At 40.5% G+C, this 27,642-nt stretch overlaps 2 protein-coding genes across 10 annotated transcripts in view; one reads left to right on the forward strand and one right to left on the reverse strand.

The window, feature by feature from the left end:
* Window positions 1-7,387, forward strand: part of LOC139480039 (EF-hand calcium-binding domain-containing protein 7-like) — a 39,826-nt gene extending 32,439 nt beyond the window's left edge. For all 9 annotated transcript variants that reach the window (XM_071263020.1, XM_071263012.1, XM_071263015.1 and 6 more), the window contains 6 exons: window positions 640-773; window positions 1,537-1,685; window positions 2,518-2,640; window positions 3,228-3,317; window positions 4,348-4,455; window positions 5,482-7,387. In XM_071263020.1, coding sequence (XP_071119121.1) covers window positions 640-773; window positions 1,537-1,685; window positions 2,518-2,640; window positions 3,228-3,317; window positions 4,348-4,455; window positions 5,482-5,556 — 679 coding nt within the window. In that variant the 3' untranslated portion in view covers window positions 5,557-7,387. The remainder of the gene's footprint in view (window positions 1-639; window positions 774-1,536; window positions 1,686-2,517; window positions 2,641-3,227; window positions 3,318-4,347; window positions 4,456-5,481) is intronic.
* Window positions 7,388-8,688: 1,301 nt separating this feature from the next.
* Window positions 8,689-27,368, reverse strand: LOC139478815 (origin recognition complex subunit 1-like). Its single transcript, XM_071261475.1, has 14 exons — window positions 27,222-27,368; window positions 25,702-25,826; window positions 22,823-23,001; window positions 21,523-21,871; window positions 19,957-20,650; window positions 18,044-18,260; window positions 17,160-17,257; window positions 16,244-16,345; window positions 15,182-15,353; window positions 14,850-14,957; window positions 14,066-14,215; window positions 12,893-13,182; window positions 11,969-12,093; window positions 8,689-9,993 (listed from the first exon to the last, which is right to left on the reverse strand). Exons 1-14 carry the CDS (start codon window positions 27,320-27,322, stop codon window positions 9,824-9,826), a joined length of 2,880 nt encoding a protein of 959 aa, XP_071117576.1. The 5' UTR covers window positions 27,323-27,368; the 3' UTR covers window positions 8,689-9,823.
* Between the last annotated feature and the right edge of the window lie 274 nt (window positions 27,369-27,642).

A 27,642-nucleotide genomic window follows, 5' to 3' on the forward strand; every position in this document is an offset into this window, starting at 1 on the left:
TTTCACTAAAGTGGTAAATGTCAGAGACCTTCATCACTTCAGGCTTTCCTCCCACATTAAGCTGACAGGCCACGATACAACTGGAATACTGTTAAAAGTGGAGTTAAACCCACTCAGTGTCCATCGTGTACAGGGTGCAGGGGAGATCATAGTTATATCAAGATTAAAAGTAAAAAGATGGTAAAATAATGAAGAAGCATTGCAGGGTGGTTCACAATGATTGGTCATATTTGGGGAGGGTCAATAATTTTGGAATACACACAGACATGAACTAAGGCAATAGAATTTTTCAGTTTATGACCTTGCTTTAAGACGTTATCAGAAAATAAGTGAGTGAGTATGTTTTACCGTGCTTCTAGCAATATTCCAGCAATTTCACGGCGGGTGACACCAGAAATGGGCTTCACACATGGTACTCATGTCGGGAATCGAACCCAGGTCTTCGGCATGACGAGCGAACGCTTTAACCACTAGGCTACCCTACCGCCCTATATCAGAAAATGAAATGAAATACTTTTAATTTCTTAAAGTAACTATACATTTTAGATAATAAATGATAAAATACATTGTATAATGCAAACTATAATTCGAGTGCAAGCTGTTCTGTCACTGAAATGAGATATTGAGAAATGATTGCAGAAAAGCCCTGGAGGATATATTTGACATGGCTGACTTGGACGGGAACGGACTGCTGAGTCGCGAGGACTTCAACTGGTACAACATACGCACCAGCGGAGAGGAAGTCGCTGACGATGAGTGGGATGTGGTTGAGGGTGAGTAGATACAGTTGCTTAGATGGATGGATGGAGCAAGTGGGTGAGGGAGCATTTGGTGCATGTGTGACCATTAAATGTAGGGGTCAAGAAATGAGTGAGATGGGTGAATGGAGGGCTGGGTGGCTGTGGAGTGAAGGAGGAAGACACAGTGAGTCTGTGAATGAGTCAGTGACTTAGTGTGTTAGGTGAGTGGATGGATGGATGGATGGCTGTGTGAGTGAGTGTGTTAGGTGAGTGGATGGCTGGCTGTGTGAGTGAGTGTGTTAGGTGAGTGGCTGGATGTGTGTGTGAGTGAGTGTGTTAGGTGAGTGGATGGCTGGCTGTGTGAGTGAGTGTGTTAGGTGAGTGGCTGGATGGGTGTGTGAGTGAGTGTGTTAGGTGAGTGGATGGCTGGCTGTGTGAGTGAGTGTGTTAGGTGAGTGGCTGGATGGGTGTGTGAGTGAGTGTGTTAGGTGAGTGGATGGCTGGCTGTGTGAGTGATTGTGTTAGGTGAGTGGCTGGATGGGTGGTTGGCTGTGTGTGAGTGAAATAGGAATACACAGTGAGTCTGTGTATAAGTCAGTGTGTTTGTTAAGTGGATGGCTGGCTGACTGTGTGAGTGAAAGCGATACACTTGTAGTTATTTTATGAGTGCACGAGTAATAGTATGGATTGTTTAACATGTTAAACCATACACCCACTTCCCCATGTAAACCAATGTGTTAGGCTGTAGAGTACATTGTATCTTGAAATGAAAGCACCTGTTGATGATTGCTTCCAGGCAACATAGAGCTGGAGCGTGGCGAGATCACAAAGACGGGATTCATCCACCTCAACCAGATGGAAGCAGAAGACAACGATGGAGATACAGATGACCTCTGGGTCACCTTGACCAGCATGGGCTTCAACAAGAGTCTTGTTTTAAATCAGGTACAATTCACATATTTCAAAATAAGTATGAGTTAAGATGAGGAAAACAATATTTCCAGACAAGGTTGACACAATATTCCCAGAAAAGGTTAGACACAATATTCCCAGAGTTGAAATTGCTTGTATAAGGGGGATAAAGGCATGCTAACAATCGGAATGACACAGTTAAGATATGTTCTGGGTGCCTTAATGCACACTTGGATATGATATCCATTCAACACAACTTTATAAACATGTTTGTTATATGAAGCCTGTGAAATGTGTACCTCTGCTTAAGGAGTCTGGACAAAGACAGGATGATGATATAAACATAAATATGGACATATAAGCACAGGAGGATTCATAAAAGAATCCTAGGGATTCAGAAATTGAAAATGGTATTGTGAGTCTCATTAATAAGGAAGGGGCAACTCTCTGATTACAGCTGCTTCATATTAAAGTAACGGGGAAATGACATTCAATGAAATGGATTGTATTTATTCTTCTTATTGCCACGGGGCACGCCAGAAACCTATGATTGTGGGTTCGAAACCCTGTTTCGCCTCAATTATGTTTCTAGGTTTGTCAGCACCATACCCGTGCTCGTGGGTTTCACCGAAGTGATAAAAACGTCTGAGACCTGCATCACTTGGGGCTTTCCTCCCACATTAATCTGACACGCCGCAATGTAACTGGAATACTGTTAAAAGCTGCGTTAAACCCAACTCACTCACTCTTATTGGCACACTTGAATTCCAAAGGGCACGCTTAAAGATCTGTCCTGTGGCACACTTGATTTCAGATGTAGCAATAGGTTGTCAGTGTTGTATTATACGTGTGATCCTGTGTACAGGCCTGCCCCTTCAAGCTAGATGTCTACACAGAGGACTGCCGTGATGCCAGTCTGGAGGTTGTGGGACTGGAGGCCCAGGCAGTGATGTTGGAGGACGCCGTCTGTGAGACAGTCACAGCCAAGGTAGAACTTCTGGCATCTTTGATAGTGTGGGGGCACGGGTGCTGACACGGCACATTAAGCTGACATGCTGTGATATAACTGGAATACTGTTAAAAGCGGCGTTAAACCCAACTCACTCACTCACTCTTTGACAGTGTGTTTGGTCTTACCAAACACAAATTATTGCATCCGAAATAGGCTCCAACCTTTAACATCTTTCACAGAGTACTGAGTCTTACCGAACACAAATTATTCCATCCCATATGCAGGACAATTAAAAGAGTAACTGTTTGAATCATTAATTGGTAATTCAATTGGAGCAAATACTATAAGTTAAGCTGAGAATTTGATTCTGATAAAAAGCAAAATTAAAGTTCATACTGCACATGTTGAAGCTGGAACAAATTTTACCATGGTTGCAGGGATCAGGAGAGTATTGCTCCCCAATTTCATAATGTCCATTCTCATCAAACTGCATGATAAAGAAGCTGTTTGAAGCCATGAATCTTTGTATGACTAAGGAAGCAGTTTGAAAAACCAAGTTGGGGATAGACTCTGGAAGCAATCATGTGAGGGGATAAACATAACACTTGATCTTACGGTTCTAGGGTGAAGTGTCTAAAGTGAAGGGCATGAAAGACCTCAGTGTGTACACTTACATCGGGGACGCCAGAGCAACGGTCGTTGTGGAAAACCAAGTAAGTCCTATTAACATCTACCTCATTAAAGGTCAGTGTGACATTTTAGTACCCATCAACAATGGTGTTCGTACTCATCATCATTGTTTTCAGTCCACTGTGCACTCAATATTAGGGGAGATAATGCTGAATTGTATCCCAGTTATCTACCCTTGAAGGTGGCCAGTTTGTCTTTATGATAATGCATGATTATATTACAGTTGCAATGTTTGTAACAAAATATGTAATTGCAGTGTTTGAAATTCCTTGTATTCTAGTGCCAGTGGCATGGTTAAAATCATTTGGGCACAATTAAACTAAGTACACACTTAGAAATATTTAAAGGTGTGTGTGAGGGGGGGGGGGGGGGGGGGGGATATATTATACACAAAGCCTGTGATAAAAGTTCTTTCAAATAGTCATCTTAAATGTTAATAAACACACTTACTGCTAAGTATGATTCATGAAATAAATCTAGATTAAAATATTTTATTGGATGTTATAAATCTCCAAAAAAGGAAGAGGGCAAACTTTGTTAATTACAAATGCTTATTATGAAGCTCATGGTGAAGTGAAATCACCGAGATTGAAGATGAATAATAAATAATCTTGTTGGCACACTTAAGTTTAAAGGGCTCATCTTTGTGTGTGGCATACTTGAAACAACCTACATGTCTATCCCTGATGTGACCGCCTCCGTGGTCTAGTGGTAGAGCGTACCCCTGGAAAGAGGAAGGTCGGGGGTTCGATCCCCGGCCGCGTCATAAAAGACGTTAAAAGATGGTACTTGTTGTTACCCTGCCTGGCACTCAGCATTTAGGGGCTAAAAGGACTGGTTGGCTCGGAGTCAGTATACTGTGTCTGAGTGCAGTATTCATGTTAATCTCAGTGGGCTAGCACTATAAATCGGCATCAGTTCAGACTAGTACAAGCAGCCACACACACAGGTGCAATGCACATCACTATATAAGTGCAATAATTTTGGATGCAACGTTAAGCCCCATTTCATGTAACCTATCCCTGATGTTGTGTTGTTTGTTTGTTACAATAGTCGTACAGCAAGATCAGGATCCAGCTGGACTGCAGTAAAAGTAAGAATGTCGTCAGCAACCAGCGAGATCTGAACCATACTCTGACCGTGCCATCAAACACCACTGTGGTAGGTGTCCTGTGGCCTCTCTGATGAGCAAAAATAAATAAATAAATATATCTCTGCGCTTTTGAGCCAGCTCTTCCAACAATCAAAACTGGGGACGTATTCAGGCCCACCACTGATGTAGGGATACACATTAGGATGTACTTTGATGCACTGATTTTTTAAGATATTTTTTTCTTTCTTTGGTCGTTTGTCAAGTGGACCAGATTCTGATTATTTTTTTTAATTCATTTCCCAGAAGTGTATCCTAACTAAGGGGATGCCTTTTTGTATCATATGCTATGCAAAAGAAGTTAAAGAACAGCCACAAATGGAAGGCTGTGTGTTGCAATACCATCAGCAATGACAGATTAACTACCTGTATAGTGCTATGAACAAATTGGCTGTTCTTTAACTTCTTTTAAGTTGTATAAACCCTAAAGAGTTCAAGGGGGCACGGGTGGCCCAGTCGTCTAAGGCGCCACGATTATTTGTGCAGAGTTGCATCCCTTGGGCACGCCAGAAACCTATGATTGTTGGTTCAAATCCCGGTTTGCCTCGATTATGTTTCTAGGTTTGTCAGCCTCATACCCCTGCTCGTGGGTTTCACCAAAGTGGAAAACGTCTGAGACTTGCATCACTTCGGGGTTTCCTTCCACATTAAGCTGACACGCCGCGATATGACTGGAATACTGTTTAAAGCGGCGTTAAACCCAACTCACTCACTAGTTGATGCATGTCATCATATCCCAATTACATATATCGATGCTTATGATGTCAATCACTGGATTGTCTGGCCCAGCCTAGATTATTTTCAGACGTTTACAGTTACGTTTACAGTAACTGGAATACTGTTAAAAGCGGCGTTAAACCCAACTCACTCACTCACACACTAAAGAGTTCAATCCTGACTACTGTACTCAAATCAACTCTGAAGGAAACAGTTGTGTGTAAATTATACATCTGGTTTTAATGTCAGATCTCCCAATAGTATGTTTATGACTGTGACATACATGCTTATATGATGATGTGCCCTTTCTGTGTCACCAGGTCGGTCATCACCTCATACCCAGAGACGAGAAGGCAGAATGGATTGTCCGCTGTCAGGAAAACATCCTCAGATAATGTGACACTATACAAATACAGCATGTGTATGTCAGTGTTCAAAATTAAGCATGAAAGTCAAGGCGCCCTTGTCGTGACCCTAATGTCGTAAAACTTCTGACACTATGGAAGCAAATCTCAAGGACCTGGACTCCCTTAATTTTGAAAACTGTACATTGATAAAGCATTCACTGTTCATTGTGTTTTTGTGACTCAAAATTTCACAAATAAGGCCACAGTAAATTAATTATTAGATTTTCATCAAAATTTTCTAAAAATCCCAGGTTGGAGCATTTTTGTATTTTTGTGGGACAAACTGTTCAAGGCATCTGTGGACATTAAATGTTCCTGGATGTGATTCCCATGCAGCATGATTGTTCAGAATGAAGTGAATACACAAGGAGTTTCTTTGTCTGTAGTTGCTGGGAAACAATAAAAGAATGTGGGTGGGGTTTTGATGGTGGGGCATGCAGGGATGAGAATGTAATACTTGATATATGATGGCCTAAGTTCAAAGTCACCTATGTGGGACAGATTTCTAATAAAGACTCACACTGAAAATGTTTACTATCCATCCAGTAATGATACGGTCCTGAGGCAGGATGTATGGTAACCTCTTGAAGTTGTGGTCTTTGCGAGACACAAAGGCATGATCTGAATGCTGATACTTGATAGGCAGCTGAGAGACCTGTAGTAACATGTAATTTATTGTCTGAATGTCTGCAGAGTAGTGTATGTTTAATGAGCAACCAGATAGAATTGCAAATAATATTTCACCCTCATCTCACAAGACATGTCCTTTCTCAAACTGATGTGACAATATATATCTATTAATCTGTGTAAGGAATCCATGTGCCTTTGGTATAGTCAGTGGGGTGGATTGGACATTTTCTGCAATATGTTGAAATTAAAATATTACCTTGTGTTACCAACATTGGGATAAATGGAATTTTGTCTGTCTGCTAATTACATTTTATTTATGTCATACTTTTTGTTTCCTTGTGTGTTATTTTCCGTCCAGAATAATATAATATTTATAAATAGAAAAGTTATACAAACTGCAAAATATATTGTACATACAATTCAACAGATTCATATTCCTATCAACGACCTCGAAGGAATGCTGTAACCTGAGTTTGACCAGTTCAGATTGAGTGTTGTCATACATGTACAGATGTATTAACTTATCAGTTCTCAGTAAGCACTGAAAATCACCTCACTGTTGAAGAAAATCACTCGCTGGAAACAATCTGTCAGCAGTTTTTTCTTTTTGACGTGAAATAACATTCATCACCGAGTCTTTGTGGTCACGTCCTCATTTATTAAATATGTCGTGAACTGGTGCATAATTAATATCATGTGGCATATTTTCAATGTTTTGAAATAATGTGACAAGTGCAGAAATTAAATGCTTTTGCATTTTTCCTAATGGGAAATAATTTCAGTATATTTTTTAATTAAGTCATTGAATCAAGTGTTGTAAATGAAAACTTCTAGGTGCCGTTGTACAAAATAACCTTAGCACTATGACTGTCGCAAGTCCATGTTAAGGTAAGATCGCTTTGTATGGCACCTCGATCCAGTACAATTTTCAAGTATTTAACTTCTTTGGTAACTATAACTTTGGATTGTTTTAAAAAACAAAGCATTTTTGTCGGAGGTCACAACTTTTGAAGGATATTTTATACGAGTTTACTTCTACAGCATCCATTCCATTTTACATCATGTCTGTGATAGTACCATGCAACAAGGATTAAAACTACAGAGACCAAGTCTACAGCATCAATTGTTTCCCTTCAGTGTACACTGTATATTCTAGTTTTTCTTGTTGCTAGATGATATATGTAATAAAAATTAAAGTCATAAAAGGTTGTGTATGTGTTGTGCTTTATGTAAATATGATGTTCGTTTAACGCCACAACACAGCAATATACCAGCTATGTGACTGCTTGGAATATGAAGTCGTCTTAGAGACTCAAGTTACTGCAGACTGAATTTGGTGTGCAGCACATACCTTGTCCTCATGCTCCTGCACATTGAGCGGACGCACTGATCACAGGAGTTTTAAGTTCTGATTAAAACAAACTGGAGATTGTGGTTCATGCCTTAAGTGAGTGATTGAGTTTGGTTTTATGCCGCTCTTAGCAATATCACGGCAGGGGACACCAGATATGGGCTTCATATATTATACCCATGTCGGGAATCGAACCCGGGTCTTCGGCGTGATGAGCGAATGCTTTAACCACGACCCGACCGCCCCCATCATGCCTTAAGAACAAGGTAATTACAGACCTCTGTTACACAGAATGAATAGTGATGACTGCAGCTTTAAACAACAAAGATGAAGTTTTATTTGGTGAGATGAGGTGAAATGGAGTTTAGCATCACATTCAAGATTATTGCAACAGGACACACTTTTATAATTTTATGTTTCACAGATTTATTCCAGCTTTTCCACACAAGGTCGATCGAAATCAAAATAAATACCTTTGTCAATCATTTATTTAAATGAAAGTCATTCTGCCGTTGAGTAAAAATTGCAGCTGCCTTCTTTGAATCAATGATAGTGATGTCGACATGGAATTTCTCTACATTTTTTTATTGTACAAGAGGGTCTATAATACTTGCAGGTGATATAACAAACATAAATATTTTTATGTTAAAATTTATTTCTAGGACTGGCTGCTTTTCAGAAGGGGCAGCGGGCCTAACATAAAATGTGTGGCCTTAATATAGCAATGTGCTTAAACTACTCTCGCCGATTGTTACCGTCATGTTCCTGGCAAACAAGGGCATCTTTCCATGTCTTTTGGTATGATGCAGCCTGGGGAATGAACCACCAATCTTCCGCTCCCTCATCCACTAGACAACAGACGCAGTCCCAAAGTTGCTTTGATTCAAGGGACTGTTGCAGACTTATTGTAATACTGTGACTCTGCATTTTCATGGGCGAGGCCAATCAGCAATATTATTTCCAAATAATAAAAATCCTATTCTGGAAGTCTTGTGTTTTAAAATAAAGGAATCCACCATGTTCTCTGGCATTGCTCACCAACTCCAAAAACTGATAAACACAAAACACTTTAAATCAAGGACAGTGTTTATTTTTCCTTGTCAAAACATCCAGTATCAATGCATTATCAGTACATCGAATCAAAACCTAGAAGGCACAGATTAGTTACCTTGTATTGCACAGATTCAAGAATATGTTGTTTTATGGACTGGCAAATTGTTCTCATGTTATATGAATCTCATAAAAATTCAGATCCTGGTTCTCGCTACAGCTAAACCTGCAATGGGATGTCCTCGGACCTTAGTGTAGCAGTAGCAAGCATTTTGATCTGATTTAATGACGTTGATGTTACACACCTATATAGTCAATTTCCCTTTTAAAAATTACTAAGTTACAATTTAGTTCCTCTAAAACAAGGACTATGGATGTCATGAATAATAAATAAAACCTGCAGCTAAGTAAACAGCATTCCATTCAGTCAATTGGAAGGCTTACGTTCAATTAATACTACTAACACTTAACTCATTCACACATTCTTCAAGGACTTTATACCAAATTTTGGTGCATACATTATAAACATGGTAAAGTTTGGGAAAAGTGATAGTATCACTGGCAAATAGAAAGTTTACATGCTCGGTCTCAACATCCAACTAACGCTTGCTATGAAACAAATACATGCAACACCATAAACATAGTTTAATAACTTCCGTACCCGAGACGGTTGAATTAAGCAGAGATTGACAAAACATTTAGAAAATTGATATAATGTTTTGTTATAAAAATAACTTTCAAAAATTAACTTTCTATTTCATCTCCTAAACATGAGAATAATCAGTCGGTCTTAGTCATTTTAGACCAAAGCTGATGTTGGTATATCTCTGCATAGAATAGTATTGTATAGCACACAAAGACATGGTGCATTGTGCCCATGATGAAGAACTACTTCAAAGATGGTGATCTTTCAGCTTCAGGATGCAATTTCACAAGGTCAAGGACTACTTGGAAGATGTTCACAATTCCAATGTATCTTTGGACAATACTGATGACATGATGTCAATACATATCCAAAACTCCTCTCCCATGTCTTTTTCATAACACTGATGATGTTAGCTTCAATAAACAGACCAACTGGCAGATAACACCTAGGTCTTGCATATTTAAGCCTCTTCAAGAGACAAACATATATGCATCATATCAACATCTTTTCCGTCATCTCTTCTACCCATCGATGAAGTCTTTTGGTTTGGAGTGTGGACACCTCCATCCTTTGCTTCATCAGCTGTATTCAGACTTCTCCCTCAGGGCATACAACACGTCATCCTGACTGACGTTCAGTCTGACGCGCATGTGAAGGTCGTTTCGGCCATGCTCCACCAGTAGCAGACGGGAGCTGCCAAGCCGGGAACACATGGCTGCCAGCTCCGTGGTTGATGGCGGTTCCAGACCTGTGGAGAATATTTCATACATGAAAACTCAAAATTAGGTTATTTCCCTATAATTTTCCCAAAAGTCCATTTTAGTAAACAATCACTTTCTCCTCCCTGTCATAGCATATTCCTCCAGTCTCTCACACTAAGGTCATAAAACATCCAATTCAAGGGACGTTTCCTTTAGTTCTGCTGTCAGTCAAAATTGAAGATAGAGAACATAGAGAACTAGCTACCCCTGTCTCTCCTATACAAGAGAACTAGCTACCCTTGTCTCTCCTATACTAGAGAACAAGCTACCCCTGTCTCTCCTATACTAGAGAACTAGCTACCCCTGTCTCTCCTATACAAGAGAACTAGCTACCCCTGTCTCTCCTATACAAGAGAACTAGCTACCCCTGTCTCTCCTATACTAGAGAACTAGCTTCCCCTGTCTCTCCTATACAAGAGAACTAGCTACCCCTGTCTCTCCTATACTAGAGAACAAGCTACCCCTGTCTCTCCTATACAAGAGAACTAGCTACCCCTGTCTCTCCTATACCAGAGAACTAGCTACCCTTGTCTCTCCTATACCAGAGAACTAGCTACCCCTGTCTCTCCTATACTAGAGAACTAGCTACCCCTGTCTCTCCTATACAAGAGAACTAGCTACCCTTGGCTCTCCTATACCAGAGAACTAGCTATCCTTGTCTCTCCTATACCAGAGAACTAGCTGCCCCTGTCTCTCCTATACTAGAGAACAAGCTACCCCTGTCTCTCCTATACTAGAGAACTAGCTACCCCTGTCTCTCCCATACTAGAGAACTAGCTACCCCTGTCTCTCCTATACAAGAGAACTAGCTACCCCTGTCTCTCCTATACTAGAGAACTAGCTACCCTTGTCTCTCCCATACTAGAGAACTAGCTACCCCTGTCTCTCCTATACTAGAGAACTAGCTACCCCTGTCTCTCCTATACAAGAGAATTAGCTACCCTTGTCTCTCCTATACCAGAGAACTAGCTATCCCTGTCTCTCCTATACTAGAGAACTAGCTACCCTTGTCTCTCCCATACTAGAGAACTAGCTACCCCTGTCTCTCCTATACTAGAGAACTAGCTACCCTTGTCTCTCCCATACTAGAGAACTAGCTACCCTTGTCTCTCATATACCAGAGAACTAGCTACCCCTGTCTCTCCTATACTAGAGAACTAGCTACCCTTGTCTCTCCCATACTAGAGAACTAGCTACCCCTGTCTCTCCTATACAAGAGAACTAGCTACCCTTGTCTCTCCCATACTAGAGAACTAGCTACCCCTGTCTCTCCTATACTAGAGAACTAGCTACCCTTGTCTCTCCCATACTAGAGAACTAGCTACCCCTGTCTCTCCTATACAAGAGAACTAGCTACCCTTGTCTCTCCCATACTAGAGAACTAGCTACCCCTGTCTCCCCTATACTAGAGAACTAGCTACCCTTGTCTCTCCCATACTAGAGAACTAGCTACCCCTGTCTCTCCTATACTAGAGAACTAGCTACCCTTGTCTCTCCCATACTAGAGAACTAGCTACCCCTGTCTCTCCTATACTAGAGAATTAGCTACCCTTGTCGCTCCCATACTAGAGAACTAGCTACCCCTGTCTCTCCTATACTAGAGAACTAGCTACCCCTGTCTCTTCTATACTAGAGAACTAGCTACCCTTGTCTCTCCTATACTAGAGAACTAGCTACCCCTGTCTCTCCTATACTAGAGAACTAGCTACCCCTGTCTCTCCTATACTAGAGAACTAGCTACCCTTGTCTCTCCCATACTAGAGAACTAGCTACCCCTGTCTCTCCCATACTAGAGAACTAGCTACCCCTGTCTCTCCTATACTAGAGAACTAGCTACCCCTGTCTCTCCTATACTAGAGAACTAGCTACCCCTGTCTCTCCTATACAAGAGAACTAGCATGAATATTAAACACCCCTCGTAGCGACCATATTGCGTAGAGTCCTACTCTAGATAACACCCACCTTCGAACCTGCACAGCGACATATGCTGTGTGTATAGCTTGGAGAACAGGGCCTCCTCAATCCCAGCCCTCTGGAACTCCGCCACCACTGCCTGCAGGAACAGCTTCTCATGCTTTGACAGGTTCCTGGAAGAATACACCTTTATCTTGAAGTCTGACAGACATGCAAAAGCATTAGTAGAACACTTCATAAACATTTTGAGCTTATTTGACAATATTTCATCAGTATCTGAACAGCTGACATATGTAGTCTCAGTCATCAAATCAACAATTATCAGCATTATTGTGTTTTATGCGGAACAAGATTAGCTTATCACCCCAGGTCAAGTACAACCAAATCCCAATCACTTTACCACCGTATGAAACTTTTGAGTCCTCACTTACAAGCAAGAAGTGCAAGTAAATATATTCAACCCTGACAACCAAGCAAGTTCGGTTTGCGCCGCATTCAGCAATACTCCAGCCATATCAAGGCAAGGGACATCAAGAATAGGCTTCCCACATTGTCCCATAGAGGGATTCAAATCAAGTCTTCGATATGATGAGCCAACACTTAAACTAAGCTACCTCCCTGTATCCCAACAACATTGTTTTGATAATGAATTCACACAAAAGCATCATAAGCTGTGAATTCCAACCATCCCACAGCGATCATGTTTGTATGTTGATTAACGCCTCACTCAGCAATATTCCAGCTTCATGATGGTAGTCTGTACATAATCAATTCTGGACCAGATAATCAAGAGATTGACATCACGAGGATTGATCTACGCAATGTGAGATACAATGACATGCATCAACTAAGTGAGTTTGACCACCTGATCACGTTAGTCGCTTCTTACAACAAGCATGGGTTGTGGAGACAATATCTAACACCGATCTTCACGGGGTCAAAGTGATCATGGGGAAAAAGGCTCCTCCTTACCTAATGGCCACAACTTTAGGTGAAGTAAACATCTCCTGCAGAGCAGCATCCACATGCCTCATCCCAATCATGATGACTGTCTGCTTTGTTTTGGCTTCTGTTTCTGCAATCTCGGTGGCTCGGCGGCAGATGTCCAGCGCTCTCCTGGCATCTCCAGACAAGGCAGCAACCTTTCTGGCGGCCAACTGGACCGCGTCCTCCTCAAACACTCTGAGGCCTTTCATCCGTGACTCCACAATCTCCTCCAGTTGTCGGAATGTGTATGGTTGAAACGTCATCCTTGTCAGACCCTAAAAAGGAGAAAGTTTTGTTAAAAATTCACATAAATTTCAGGTTTCCTTGAATTCAACATTCTGTCATACATATAAACAAATTTTCTGTTAGCTGAGGAGCTTAATTTCTTCGTGTAAAACCACTAATCAGAGACTTCCAACTTGACATGCAGGGTTGATGGGGAACTATCCCATCCTCCTTACAAATGGATGGGGTGGAGAGTTTGGGTAAGTTTGTGACCAGAAACAGGGCGAATTATTAATCAACAAATTGGTATTGCCTAGCACTAGCACATACACGGTTTTAAACTGGATGACCATTAGGTGAGTAACGAGACACTGCTCCTCTGGACGAGAGCATTACAAACATCATCATCCTCATCTCCACCAGACAACCATGTTTAGACTGTATAATCAATATGAGAGGCACAACATCCTGCTGCCTGGCAGCCTCTTGATGCACACATAACCAAGATCACATCCGTGCTAGGGCTGGGACGAGTCCAAATTTACTACCCAGGTCTCCACACCCCTATTACCCGACCCTACCTGGGTACCCGCTGTTGGTGTCAAGAGATAGGTACAAAATGTCCGATTGAGAATAGTTTGACAGTAGCCCTGGCAAAATGTATTTAGATACACGTATAAAACGATGTGGTCATGTATACACTGAAGTTGACTGAAGTTTTAGCTTTGTTCAAACATATATAAGTCAGTAGGAACGTGTTCATAGTCACTTGTCGAGTAACCATGTAGTTATATAGTGAATTTTTGTCATGAAACAATATATCACGTGACTAACCACGGGTCCGGGGAGTCCTGTGGGTACCCGGGTCCTACTCAGTACCCACTCGACCCTTGAACCCGAGTTACCCGTCCCAGCCCTAATCAGTGCCCTCACCAGTCTACTGGAGACCCTCTTCATCATGATTCTCTCAGGAAGATCCATCGTGTTAGCCACAGCCAGGACTACCAGTCTCGCCTGTTGCTTCGTGGGCCAGTCGAAGATGTTGTACATGACATCCTGCTTCCGTGTCCACAACAGGTCCAGCTGAAACATTATCTCTGTCAAGTCTCCATGGCAACAACAATGTATTGACTGTACAGCAGATGTTTATGAAACGCAAGTGGCTGACACAGATGACAAGGGTCAAAGAAATGTTCATTGGCCATTTAATATGTTCATCCATCTAATTCTCAGCAACAATCATTCAACTACAGTAAACTATGTTTGTAACAAACACGCTTATAACAAACTGACGGATATAACAAACTTATTTCTTTGTCTCGGATACTGCTGTATCCATGGTATACATATGCTTATAACGAACTACAGTTATAACGAACTAAAATTAGTTGCCCCTTTGGAGTCATTATAACCGTAGTGTACTGTTAATCAATTGTCACTTTTTGGAAACAGAGTATGTTAACACGGGTCTCATAATTGTCAAATATAATCATGATAAATGGTGTTGGGAGGTCCTGCAGTATTTGAGAAATGTGGCAGCCAGCAGTATTTGAATCCAGAGACCTTTAGGTGTTCATGCAAAAAGCAATCTGCTATTTTCATTTTGAACACTGACAGATATCCCATTGTGAGAGCAGCAAGCAAGGGATTTAACTCTTCTCGTTCCTGCCAGATCAAATCATTACTGCAGTCACAGACTGATGCAACAAATCCCTACCTCATCCACGAGCAGGACAACTGTCTCCCGTCTGGGGGCAGGTGTGCTGAACTTCTTGTTCAATAGTTCCATGGCATGTTCAGGTGTAGCCCTCTGACCTGTCAGATCCTGCAATAACATGGCTTCTTCTAAATGATGGTAAAAGGCAACTTTTTTTGCATAAAACGGTGAGTGAGGGAATTACTGAAAAACACAAATAATGCCCCTATTTCATAAATTGATCTCAGCAAAAAGATCACACACACACTAAGGCCACCCGATCGTCATGAGTCAGCTCTTATTATGGCGCCCTATCCAGCCTTGGAATTCCCAAATGGCTGTGTCTCACCTACCTTTAGTAGGTGAACATAGGCTTGTCTGGGGTCTGTAAGCTTCATGCCATTGAGCTCGAGGAATTTGAACTGAGGGACGTCACCGTCAGTACAGCCTTGTACCAGCGACCTCATCACCTCTCTCACAGTGGCCGTCTTGCCTGTTCCTGGCACGCCCGATATGTACATACATCTGTCATAGAAGATAGTGTGGGATATGTAATGGATATATGACAGCATGTTTCTACATTGTCACACATCAATTCTTTAATAGTTCTTCCAAATGAAAATAAAATGAATCATTACGCTCCAGTGTATGACTTTAATTCAAATGCAATTATTGAACACCTAGCAATACGGAAAAATACACTTTTGTCTAAAAATGTTAAACCTTTTCAAAATCTGTCATACAATAAGGACTACTTTGGAGCCCCAAAATATTTGGCTACAGCATTTAGATCAAAGGCCCTACTAGGTCTATCATCTCAACATAGTAGACAGGATTACGCAGAGCTACAGATAAACAGTGTATTTGCATAAAATATTCAAAATCCAATTACTTTCAATTAACTTGCGTACAGAAACGCATGCATTAAATGAAAAACTCAAATGTATAAAAACAACTCGAGTAAACATCCAATGAAGCTTTTTCAGCATACGTACAAAGGAGCTAATTTCCGAAACACAATTACAAGCTAATTTACTTTCTGAGTTAAGCCTATATATATAGAACAGTCATAAAACATTATTTCATTTTTTTTAAATCTTAAAATGTTCACTAATTTTGGGAAAAACCCAACAGAGTGATGAATAGATGAATGAAAAAATACAGGTAACCCAATGAAAAATGTAATAACCCAATTAAAATTGAAACCCTAGAGTAAAAACTCAATTGCTCAAAAAGTTATCTGGAGCCCAGGGATTATGACAATGTCTCCTCGTTTCATCCAATTTTTTCAACACAGTAATTGATAATTTTTTATTCTTACCAAATTTTCCAAATGCATTCGGATTATCAAAGTGTCCAAGTTTCAAAGTGGGTGGAATGATATCATACAATGATCCCTCCCAAGTGGTTCTTACCCTCCAGTTCCATCCATCAGCTTACTCTCCACAAACGTGTAGATATCGGAGAACTCATTATCTCGGCAGGGCAGGCTGTCTGGGACTGCAGATACATGAAGTCTGCAAAAAATATACCTAACTTTTAAAAAATTTATCATCGTAATTCTTGCCAATACATGATAGTGGCTTGGAATCAAAGCATCTAGCAAGTCATGCAGTCAGGCCTAGAAACACTGATAGCTAGCTGAGAGAATGCCCTTCCAAGTCCTCCAAAGTACCTGCCACCACCAGACAAAGACACCTCATCAATGCTCATTTAGGCCTAAAAAGAACAACTGCTTCTCAGGAAGAATGGGTTCCATACATTGTAATCATAAGGGGAAACAAACTCAATGTGAAAAGCGAACAGTTCAACCACCAAGCTTCCCAACTGCACAGGTTCCTGTGGGCACAATATTTACCCAACTGCACAGGTTCCTGTGGGCACAATATTTACCCAACTGCACAGGTCCCTGTAGGCACAATATTTACCCCACAGCACAGGTCCCTGTGGGCACAATATTTAGCCCACAGCACAGGTCCCTGTGGGCACAATTTTTACCCAACTGCACAGGTCCCTGTAGGCACAATATTTACCCCACTGCCCAGGTTGCTGTAGGCACAATATTTACCCCAATGTGCAGGTTGCTGTAGGCACAATATTTACCCCACTGCCCAGGTTCCTGTGGGCACAATATTTACCCCACAGCACAGGTCCCTGTGGGCACAATATTTACCCAACTGCCCAGGTCCCTGTGGGCACAATATTTACCCCACAGCACAGGTCCCTTTTGGCACAATATTTACCCCACTGCAGGTACAATATTTACGGATTCTGGTTTTGATCATGAGTCAAAACTATTTCAGCCTAACAGAAAAAACATGAATCACAAACCTCGCTCTGGCCTCTTCAAGGGCACTAGTTGGTGACATGAATGTTTTCCTACGGCTCGGAATTGAAGGTGTTACTGTATCTATGAATGATTTCTTGCCCTGAAATTCAAAGAAAAGTCACATATATTATCTAGTATGCTTCATACACCTATCCAAATTTACACACTGGTAACATCAGCTTGAGACCTTGGACTAGCTTTATTTCCTCATAATGAATCAGGTCGTGTAATTCATAAAGCAATGAGTTTGAACAGTGAATCAACTGGAATTTATATAATAAATGACCATGCCATTCACCAGACTTCTGTTTCTTTTCATCGGCAACCAAATAACATGCATTAAAATAAAAGACATGTTTATGACATGCAAATATATATATATGAGTGAATGTTGCTTTATGGAAGACACTGCAATATTGCACATCTCTTTCAGTGTTTGTCTGGTTTGGTGAAGACGGTTCAAAGCATGTTTTTTGTTTGTTTGCTGTTTAACAACATACTCAGCAATATTTCAGCTCTATGACGGCAGTCTGTAAATAATCGAGTCAGGACCAAAATATCCAGTGATTGACATCATGAGCCTCGATCCACACAATTTGGATATGATGACATGCATCAACCAAGTCAGCGAGTCTGAGCATCCGATCCCATTAGTCACCTTTTATGGCAAACATGGGTTACCATGGTTACTGAAGACCTATACTAACCCAGATCTTTACAAGTCTCAAAGCATGTTATCAGGGTACAATGACCAAGTATTTCATACCCCTGATCCTCAGCATTAGGACCTATTGTACTTGGATCGTATTCTGTCACGGAATCCTCATAGCAATCAGTGATACTGCCAATGGAACAACAGTCTCTTAGCCAAAGGACCAGAACTAACCCGAGGTGTCTTGCCTTGTCTGGGAGTCTTCACGGCACTTGATGACTTTGATGGCTTCCTTGAGCTTTTGGGAGTCCTAGTCGACTTCTTTGCTTCAAACACTTCATCATCCTCCGCATCATCATCATAATCATCATCATCAGCATCATCGGACTCTGTTTCTGGGCAGTCTGTGTAGGTGGGGTCATACAGACTGTCATCCAGCTCCTTCATATTTCTGGTCAAGAGATTGATTGATTGATTGATTGATTGGGGTTTAACACCACTTTGAACAGTATTCCAGTTATATCATAGCATGTCGGCTTAATGTGGGAGGAAAGTCCGAAGTGACATTTAGCACTTTGGTGAAACCCACAAGCATAGATATAGTGCTGACAAACCTAGAAACATAATCAAAAGCCGTAACTTCAGTTATATATATTTTAACATGAACTGTAAATGAGTTGGGTCTTATGCTACTTTTAACAGTATACCAGTCATATCAAACTTATCCAAAGCATGTCAGCTTAATGAGGGAGGAAAGCCCAAAGTGATGCTGCACCAAGATGTTTATCACTTTGGTGAAAACCAACGATCACGGGTATGGTGCAAATAAACCTGGAAACATAATCCAGGCAAACCGGAAATTGAACTCACAACCATAGGTTTTAGCTGTGCCATCCCAATTCGTATTTACACTTACAGACTGCCATCATATAGCTGGAATATTTCTGAGTGCAGCGTTAAACAACAAACAAAGAAAAGTGCGCGAACGAGGTTTTACCCCACTTTTAGCAATATTCCAGCAATATCACGGCGGGGGACACCAGAAATTGGCTTCACACATTGTACCCATGTCGGAACATCGAACCCAGGTCTTGCGGCACCTTAGACGACTCGGCCACCCATGCCAGCCATGGTCAAGAGTAAAACAACAGTATTTTGTGATACTTAACAAGCTTCAAACATGTCATACAGAATGGTGAGCAGTTTTATTGTTTGTAACATTCCAGCTATATGAGGGAGGTCTGAGACAATCAAATGATTGACATGAGCATCGTTCCATCCACAATGACATGGAATCAACCAAATCCACAAAGTCGAACTACAGATCTATTTAGTGACCACACAATCTATTTAGAACTGTGATGAATCCTGGTTGGAATATAGGTCCCCACTAACCTATGCTTGTCATAAGATGTAAACAATTTAAAACAGTGTTCCGAAACAAGTTCAACTTCCAATCAATTACAACAATCAATGACTGCCGAAGATTACCTGGATAGAAATCATGTGATCACTCAATGATGTTTATCGCAAGCAAAATGGATATTTCTTGAAAAGCGCACGTTGCAATTTTTGTCATTACTCTAAGTACTATTCATTATCGGCGGATGGCTTATTTTCACTATATCAGGTTATAAGTGTAAGCACATATGTAACTATCTTTGGTACTTTATCATCGTGATATTTCATATTCTATTTCAAGTGGCGAGAACTATAGACCTATCAATGGATCAAGTATGGTCAAATTGCATGGTGTCCAAGATCTGCTCTGGAACGAGCACTGCTGCCATTTTTAGTTTAAGTCAAAGTACCTGCCATGAAAACTTGATTTCCTCCCCCCCTTAAAATCCCAATCTATCAAAAGGCACCAGTTCACCAGTAGACCTTTCTATGTACCAAGTTTGGTGAAGGAATGTTGTTTTAGATAAGATCATGGATGGATGGAGTTCATTTTACTACCCCCTCAAAACAAATTGCGAGGGATAATTACTGATGGATAGGCATGCCGATCCCTTAATCCATCAATCAAAGATCTTTAAATTAATAACTCCTTTTGTTTTTGTCATGCATAATAGTAAATAAACAATGCATTTCACATGTTTCAGAGGTTTCAGACGCTGAAAAATAATATTATGCAATTCACCTACCTTATAACAGCTTTTGACCGTCTGCTCGGTTGTGACCTTGCTGCACCCTTTTTTGCAGCATCAATGTCAGTCTGTAATCTCCGGCGAACTGGACGCATTGTACTATCTGGTGTGTTGTTTCGTATTGATGTATAATTATTTTCCGACACTCTTTTCACTACAACTGTAGGTACACGTTTAACTTTGTCTGTCATACTCAATACTCGACTCACACCTTTCCCAGCTTGGTTCACAGATGGAGTTTTCACCCCTGACCTCTTAGTCTTTTTGGGTTCAGTTCTACTTCGTTTGTGTTTGGATATACCAGACCCTTGGTCACTTCCCACTGACCCACGTTTAGACCGAGCAGATGTCATACCAGATCTTGTGTCCTTTTTCACAGATTTTCTTGTACTACGCACACTTTTTCTCTCCTCTGGTTGTGGAGTGGCATTGTTATTCAAATCTATGGACGCTTTGTCATCCATTTTGGATTTTGCTTGAGATTTTCTTGCTGACCTAGCGCTTTTGTCTCCTGTATTTTTGTTGATGTTGGTTTTGGATATTCCAGAACTGCTTGTAACCTCGGAAGTAATCGACACACTGCCAAAATCACTTGCATCATCATCATCGTCATCCACCATAAGGAAATCTGACACATCTGCACCCTTGTACCATCGGTATTTGGAATTCCCTTGTTTCGGGCTGGTTAAATCTTTATAATGGAACAGAAAATTAAAATAAGATTTCATTTTTCACTACTGAAAGCGTTTGCTTGTCACGTCAAAGACCTTGGTTCGATGTTCCGACATGGGTACAATGTGTGAAGCCAATTTCTGGTGTCCCCCGCCGTGATATTGCTGGAATATTGCTAAAAGCGGAGTAAAACCTTGCTCGCTCACTCTTCTTTGTTTGTTGTTTAACACCTCACTCAGAAATATTCCAGCTATATGATAACAGTCTGTAAATAATCGAGTGATTGACATCATGAGCATCGTTCCACGTAATTGGGATACGATGACATGCATCAACCAAGTCAGTGAGCCTTACCACCCGATCCCGTTAGTCGCCTCTTACGACAAGCATAGTCGCCTTTTTCGGCAAGCATGGGTTGCTGAAGACCTATTCTAACCCGGATCTATGCAGGTACCGAAAATCAATCAATTTACTCTGCTCCAAGTGCGCTTCTTCCAATATTCTGTGCTTCTGTACTCAAAGCACATTAACAACTGAAGCAGGTTTATTTGACCTTCATTAGAATACAAATTCACAAAAGTCATAAGTGTTTGCCATGAAGGGTTACATCAAAAAGTGCAAGTTTGGAACCGAAAACTTTTTATATGCAGGACCGGAACCCAACATAACATGCCAAACATAGAAGCACTTCAGACTCAGGAGATTTTGATGGAAACCAAAACAGTTTTATGTGGCTTGATCGTAAAACTTCCAACTGTGACGTAAACAACGTCAACTTCATATTTACGAAAGAAGTCAGCCACATAAAAAGGTTGCTTAGGTCAAAGTTGTTTTCTTAAACACGTTATTGACTTTGTAACGGTCAAAGTGGAGAAAGTTGACTTGACTTACCAATTACTGGAGATCTTTTCTCCCCACTAAATATCTGTCCTTGCAAGGGGATAATTGGTGACTGACTATTTCCTAAACGTTTGACATTTACATCGGGGGACTTGTTCATATTCTTCATCACTCTGTTAATAGGCTGGCACCGTTCTTCATCCAAAAGTCCATTCCGTCTGCCTGTGGTGCCGTTCATTTTGGCAGGAGTTCCTGACGGTGTATTGGAGTTTTCCTTGCAGTCCTCATCAGCCGCAGCTAAGTCGGTGAACTTTCCCCTTCGGTAGGACTTTCTCACAAAAAAATGAGGCACTGTTTCTCTTGTTTTCTTTCCCACTGGTGTAGACGTCAGTTGCTCAACCTGACAAGGTTATAATTAAGAGTTCCAAAAATATACGGGAAATTTATACAATTAAGTTGCATTGTTCAAAGTCCAACGCAGCTTCAATCACAAGGTGAGGTGAAATGGGGTTTAACATCCAATCAAGATTATTGCACTTATATTGTGACGTGCATGCATGTGTGTGGCTGCTTGTACTAGTCCGGACTGATGCCGATTTATAGTGCTGGCTCACTGAGATACCATGCCGCATTTAATATGAATACCCCACTCAGGCACAGTGTACTGACTCCGAGCCGACCAGTCAACAACAACAAGTACCATGTTTTAACATCTCTTGATATGACACGGCAAGGGACCTAACCCCCGACCCTCCACTCTCCGGGCAGGCACCAGAATTCCCAATTATGAGTTCAAAACATATATACCGAAGAATAACGAATACTAAAGTATTGACCTTCACTGACTTAACTTGTTTGTGAAAAATTACAGAAAAAATTTCGGAGTTTCTTAATCATTAATTGCCTATGGACATGATGTATTCTCTCTAATATCACAATATATCAACACTGTGAGATTTGTTAGGTATGCTTGACAAGAGAAGTACAAAATTCAGGCTATGTGTCTTTCAAGACCTTAAGAACTGCTATTGCTAAATTTACACCTTTTCAAGAGCAGAAAGGCATCCAAATTCAAGACCTTTTTAGCATGTTTAGCATTGGCAAAATTCTTTTAGCATTTCTTACAACATGAATGTCAAAAGCCTCAAATTAGCATAAATCAAGGTATATGTTCATGAATAATAAAAACAAAACACTAGTTTTTCACGAGAAAGAAAACACATTCAATGGCTTCTGTTCAACCACCAGTGAATGGAAATGCAGTGTCTGCTTTATATCCAGCATGGAAAAAAACGCAATACAAATGGACTAATATCTTTTTTTATATATCATAATTTGATTTGTAACTTACCACACATTTGCCAATGATGCTCTCCACATCGACTTCACAGGCCACCAACTTGTCCGTGTTGAGGAACACCTCGCGGTCATCACCCACATCCGATAGTTTACACAAGTCTTGCTTGGGGAGCTCACTGAGGCGCCAGTACCAAACTAAACTGGCCGTCTTCTTCACATCCTTCTTTACACCTGAGAAGTATATACATACCTCTTAATTTCTCATTAATTTCAAATTGACATTTCAACCAAAACTGTTCAGATAACCTCAATCAACGTAGTAACTATACTTATTTGACATTTCATGTCAACCTCAAACCAAACATTGTTAGCTTCAATCAATTACAACACAGAAACAGCCACTGCGATGGCATGTATATTGCAATAAACAAATGATATTTGTCAGGAACCTGTGAACAGTATGGTGTGAATACAGTCTGGTTTAATGTAGAATACTGTTTTCAATGTATGCAGACAATTGAGTCTGCAGCCTGACATGTCACATGACCTGAAAATCACAATAAAATGTTTTGTTGAAGTCATACTTTAATTGGATCAGGGCACAACCCATTACAAGCCATTCTTAACGAGCTAGCATCCTGTCTGTAGGTGTAACAGGTAAGCTGCCCACAGTCCTGTGCATGGACGAAATTAACACCTAGTCAACTTGTCAAAACAGTGTTAACAGCAACAGGTGTAGATGTCATCACTTCAGCTGACTGTAAGGGTAACTGATTCCTCCAGTCTTGTAATTGATTTTCTCCAGTTCCTAAATGTGAAAAGCCCAATACTTTGCTAGATGCAAAGCTAACTATTTCCGAAAGATGGTCAGCTATTCAGCAATATACTAGCTATATAATGGCAGTCTGTAAGTAATTGAGTCTGGAACAGACAATCCATTGATTGACATGAGCATCAATCTATGCAACTGGGATATGATGACATACATCAACCAAGTCAGCGAGCCTGACCATCCTATTCCGTTAGTCGCCTCTTACAACAAGCATAGTCGCCTTACACAGCAAGCATGGGTTGCTGAAGATCTTTGCTAATCTGGATCTATTAATTTCTAAAAATCAAATCTAATCAATACGGAAATAGAAATCTTATCAATACAAAAACAGAATTTTTTATCAATACTGAGGCTCCTAATAGAGTGAGTGAGTTGGACTAAACAGCTTTTACCAGTATTCCAGTTATATCCCGGTGTGTAAGCTTGGTGTTGGAGGAAAGCCCAAAGTGATGCAGGTCTCAAGACGTTTACCACTTTGTTGGGACCCATGCTCTCCATAGATATGTTCCCTACTCACACACGAGTCCCAAAGAGGGACAGGTCAGCCAAAATTGCTAAGGCAGAAGGCGACCTCTTAAACACTTAAGGCAACAACAACAAAGTCAGAGGATGAAACAAGGTCCTCCAACAGTGCTTGTTAAATCTTGAATATCATCAAGCTAGTTCAGGGTGTGTGGGACTGATAAACAGTACAGGCAATAAAGCTACCATACATTCTGGAACCGTTTCCTTGTTTTTAACTCTTACCACAGTCTGTAAATGTTCTCAAAAGAAGTTAAAGAGCACCCAATTCTTCATATGACTATAGTCATGACAGATTAACCATATGCATAAATCAGGTGTTCTTTAAGTTCTTTTGTAAGTAGATTCTCTGGTGATATTCTTTTGTTCTGAGTGTATATATCAGTCACAAAGTTTTATTTCATGTCTTAGATTTAGTTTTATGAGAAATCTATATCATTTGAAAGAAAATGGAAACTCAATTGCTCATGTTGTATCAGACATCTGTATGAAGACATGGCTGACATGGATATCAACTTCTTATCTCTTTCTGTATAAATAAATCCAGTCTTCACTGCTATTACAGCAATGCCCCTCTCAAGACATAATAGGGTAAATGTCTCGCAATAAAGTGTCAGTTTCATTTTAATTGATAAAATAAGGGCATTGGGAAATTGTTTTAATTAATACTTGATAAATTTATATGGTCAGGTCAGGTGAGTAAGTATGGTTTAAAGCCGCTTTAGGCAATATCGCAGCAATATCAGGGCAGGGGACACAAGAAATAGGCTTTAAACATTGTTCCCATGTGGGGAATCGAACTCAGATCTTTGGCATAACAAGTAAACGCTGTAACCACAAGGCTACCCAACGGCCACTGGTTAGATCTACTTGTCTTTAGTGACAAATGCAACAGGGAATGATAGCTAGAGAATACTGGTGCAGAGCTCGTGACTGTGGTAAGCTTCCTTGCACAGAGGAAGGCTGCTCCGATCACTGGAGTTCAGAAATATCAGTGGACGTATTGGGCATACATTTTCTGAATTGAAAATCTCTAATGTTTGAGCACGTTAGTATGGTTTTACGCCACTTTTAGCAATATTCAAGCAATATCACGACGGGGGACACCAGAAATACGCTTCACACATTGTACCCATGTTGGGAATCGAACCCAGGTCTTTGGCGTGATGAGTGAACGCTTTAACCACAAGGCTACCCGACCGCCCCTCTCATGTTTGATAGTTTGTCTAAGTATTAGCAGCACAAATCCTTATGAGGCAAATGCATATAAACTTATTCACTTTTATCATATAAAGCTTTGATTCTTCCAATGTTTGATAGTTTGTCTAAGTATTAGCAGCACAAATCCTTATGAGGCAAATGCATATAAACTTATTCACTTTTATCATATAAAGCTTTGATTCTTCCAATGTTTGATAGTTTGTCTAAGTATTAGCAGCACAAATCCTTATGAGGCAAATGCATATAAACTTATTCACTTTTATCATATAAAGCTTTGATTCTTCCAATGTTTGATAGTTTGTCTAAGTATTAGCAGCACAAATCCTTATGAGGCAAATGCATATAAACTTATTCACTTTTATCATATAAAGCTTTGATTCTTCCAATGTAAGCTGTTGCTGTATCTTCGTCATCCTTGTCTTCTGATGACACAAATACAAAGTCCTTTTCAAGATATTCTTCTCCCTTAAGAAGGAAGCCTCTGAAACAAAAGAACATCATCTAGAGATATCACCATGGCAATCTGATCTTCATATCCCACCACAAATGTTGAGCATAACAAAACAGAGGTGCAAACAGAAATATTGCCCGACATTAATATTTTTGTTTTCAGCTGTTTAACGCCGCATTAAGCAATTTTCCAACCATATGACAGTGGTCTGTAAATATACGAGTCTGGACAGACAATCCAGTGATTGACACCATGAGCATCGATCCACGCAATTGGGATCGCTGACATGCATCAACAAAGTCAGCAAACCTCACCACCCAATCCCGTTAGTCGCCCCTATGGACATATCTAGGGACCTATATGTATATGGGTCGAAAATTTAAACCCCATAAGTGATTTGGTTCAGTTGCCTGTGATTCCATCCTGTCAGAAATTGGTCATGCCCAGGATGGTTCTTTCTCCTTTTAAATCTGGTGTTTGCTGACTTGAATAAATGCCCTAGATAGGTAGGACTGGGATGAGTCCAAATTTATGACCCGAATACTCGACCCCCTATTCCCTAACCTACACAGTAGGGCTGGGACGGGTGGGTACTGAGCAGGACCCAGGTACCAACAGGACTACCCGGACCCGTGGTTAGTCACGTGATATATCGTATATTGACAAAAACATATCTAAAACTCTATGGTCACACTACAAGCCAGTAATGTTCCCATTTCATTCTGACTATGCACGCATTCCTTCTGATTTGTATATGTTTGGAAAAAAGATAAAACTTCATGCAGTAAACATAAGTGCATATGCATGACCAGATCGTTTTATACGTGTATCTAAATTCATTTCAAATACAGTCAAACTTTTTCCCAATTTGCACAGTTTGTACCTATCTCTTGAGAACTACATCAGGTACCCGGGTAGGGTCGGGTAATAAATAGGGGTAGGTACCCAGGTAGTAAATATGGACTCATACTTAGCATCCACTCAACCTGAGTTCCCCATCCCAGCCCTATAGATGGGCCATGTCACAGTCCCTTGGGTCTTTCCTTAAATATTTCTAGATCAATTAATATATAGGATAGTGCATTTCTGATACTCGTGATATTAATTGATCTACACATATATATAAACGACACTAGTGCATGTGGCTATTTAATTAACATGTTAACTAATATTCTATCAATATGATTATTAGTTACAACTTACATGCATATATTGTCCTGTCCTAACAAATTGTCTTCTATGAATATTTAAATTTTAGTATCTCTAAGTCCATCAAAAGGATCACGGAAGATGAAATAAATGACAAACTTAAAGTTTGTTTCATGGGTTTTGACTCCCGTCATAATTAATACTCGTACTGATAATAGAGCATGTCGCTGACATAGACTTTAACAAAAATGTTGTGTTACATAAAGTTCAAGCAACCTGTATCGATGATGTCGTTTATCATCAGTCAGAGGGCCTCTTCCGAGCCAAGATGCCTCATCAAGTTTTGGTCCACGGAAATATCTCCGCTCAGAAGGCATCTTGAAATCAACAAGCTTTCAGAGGAACATGCTGTGTTGTTGTCATTCTCGCAGCGCCCCCTAGTTTCGCGCCAAACTGAACGCGCTATAGACCGTTTCAAAACTTTGGGTATGACGTGTTGTTTTTGTGTCGATCTTAACTCATCAGATTAATGAAATGAATAAAACATTATACCCTCAAAATCGAAATTCGTTTTTCAAACAGAAAGATTTATTTTTCCTGTGGTAGCCATGAGGATCTGTGAGCAGCTAGGTTGCTTAGTATATATGTATTTGCTGAGTGCGGCGTTAAACAACAAACAGCAACCGGGCACGGACAA

This window comes from Haliotis cracherodii, unplaced genomic scaffold, assembly GCF_022045235.1.
Source record: "Haliotis cracherodii isolate W230 unplaced genomic scaffold, xgHalCrac1.p SCAF_4, whole genome shotgun sequence".
NCBI classification, from domain to species: Eukaryota; Metazoa; Mollusca; class Gastropoda; order Lepetellida; family Haliotidae; genus Haliotis; species Haliotis cracherodii.

Excerpts from the sequence above, each read along its gene's own strand:
- LOC139478815 (XM_071261475.1), bottom strand. The coding sequence starts at position 27,322 with ATGCCTTCTGAGCGGAGATATTTCCGTGGACCAAAACTTGATGAGGCA. Across the intron at positions 18,261-19,956 it reads CGGTCAAAAGCTGTTATAAG|AAATATGAAGGAGCTGGATG; the intron begins GTAGGTGAATTG and ends TCTCTTGACCAG. Across the intron at positions 16,346-17,159 it reads CTTGAAGAGGCCAGAGCGAG|ACTTCATGTATCTGCAGTCC; the intron begins GTTTGTGATTCA and ends TATTTTTTGCAG.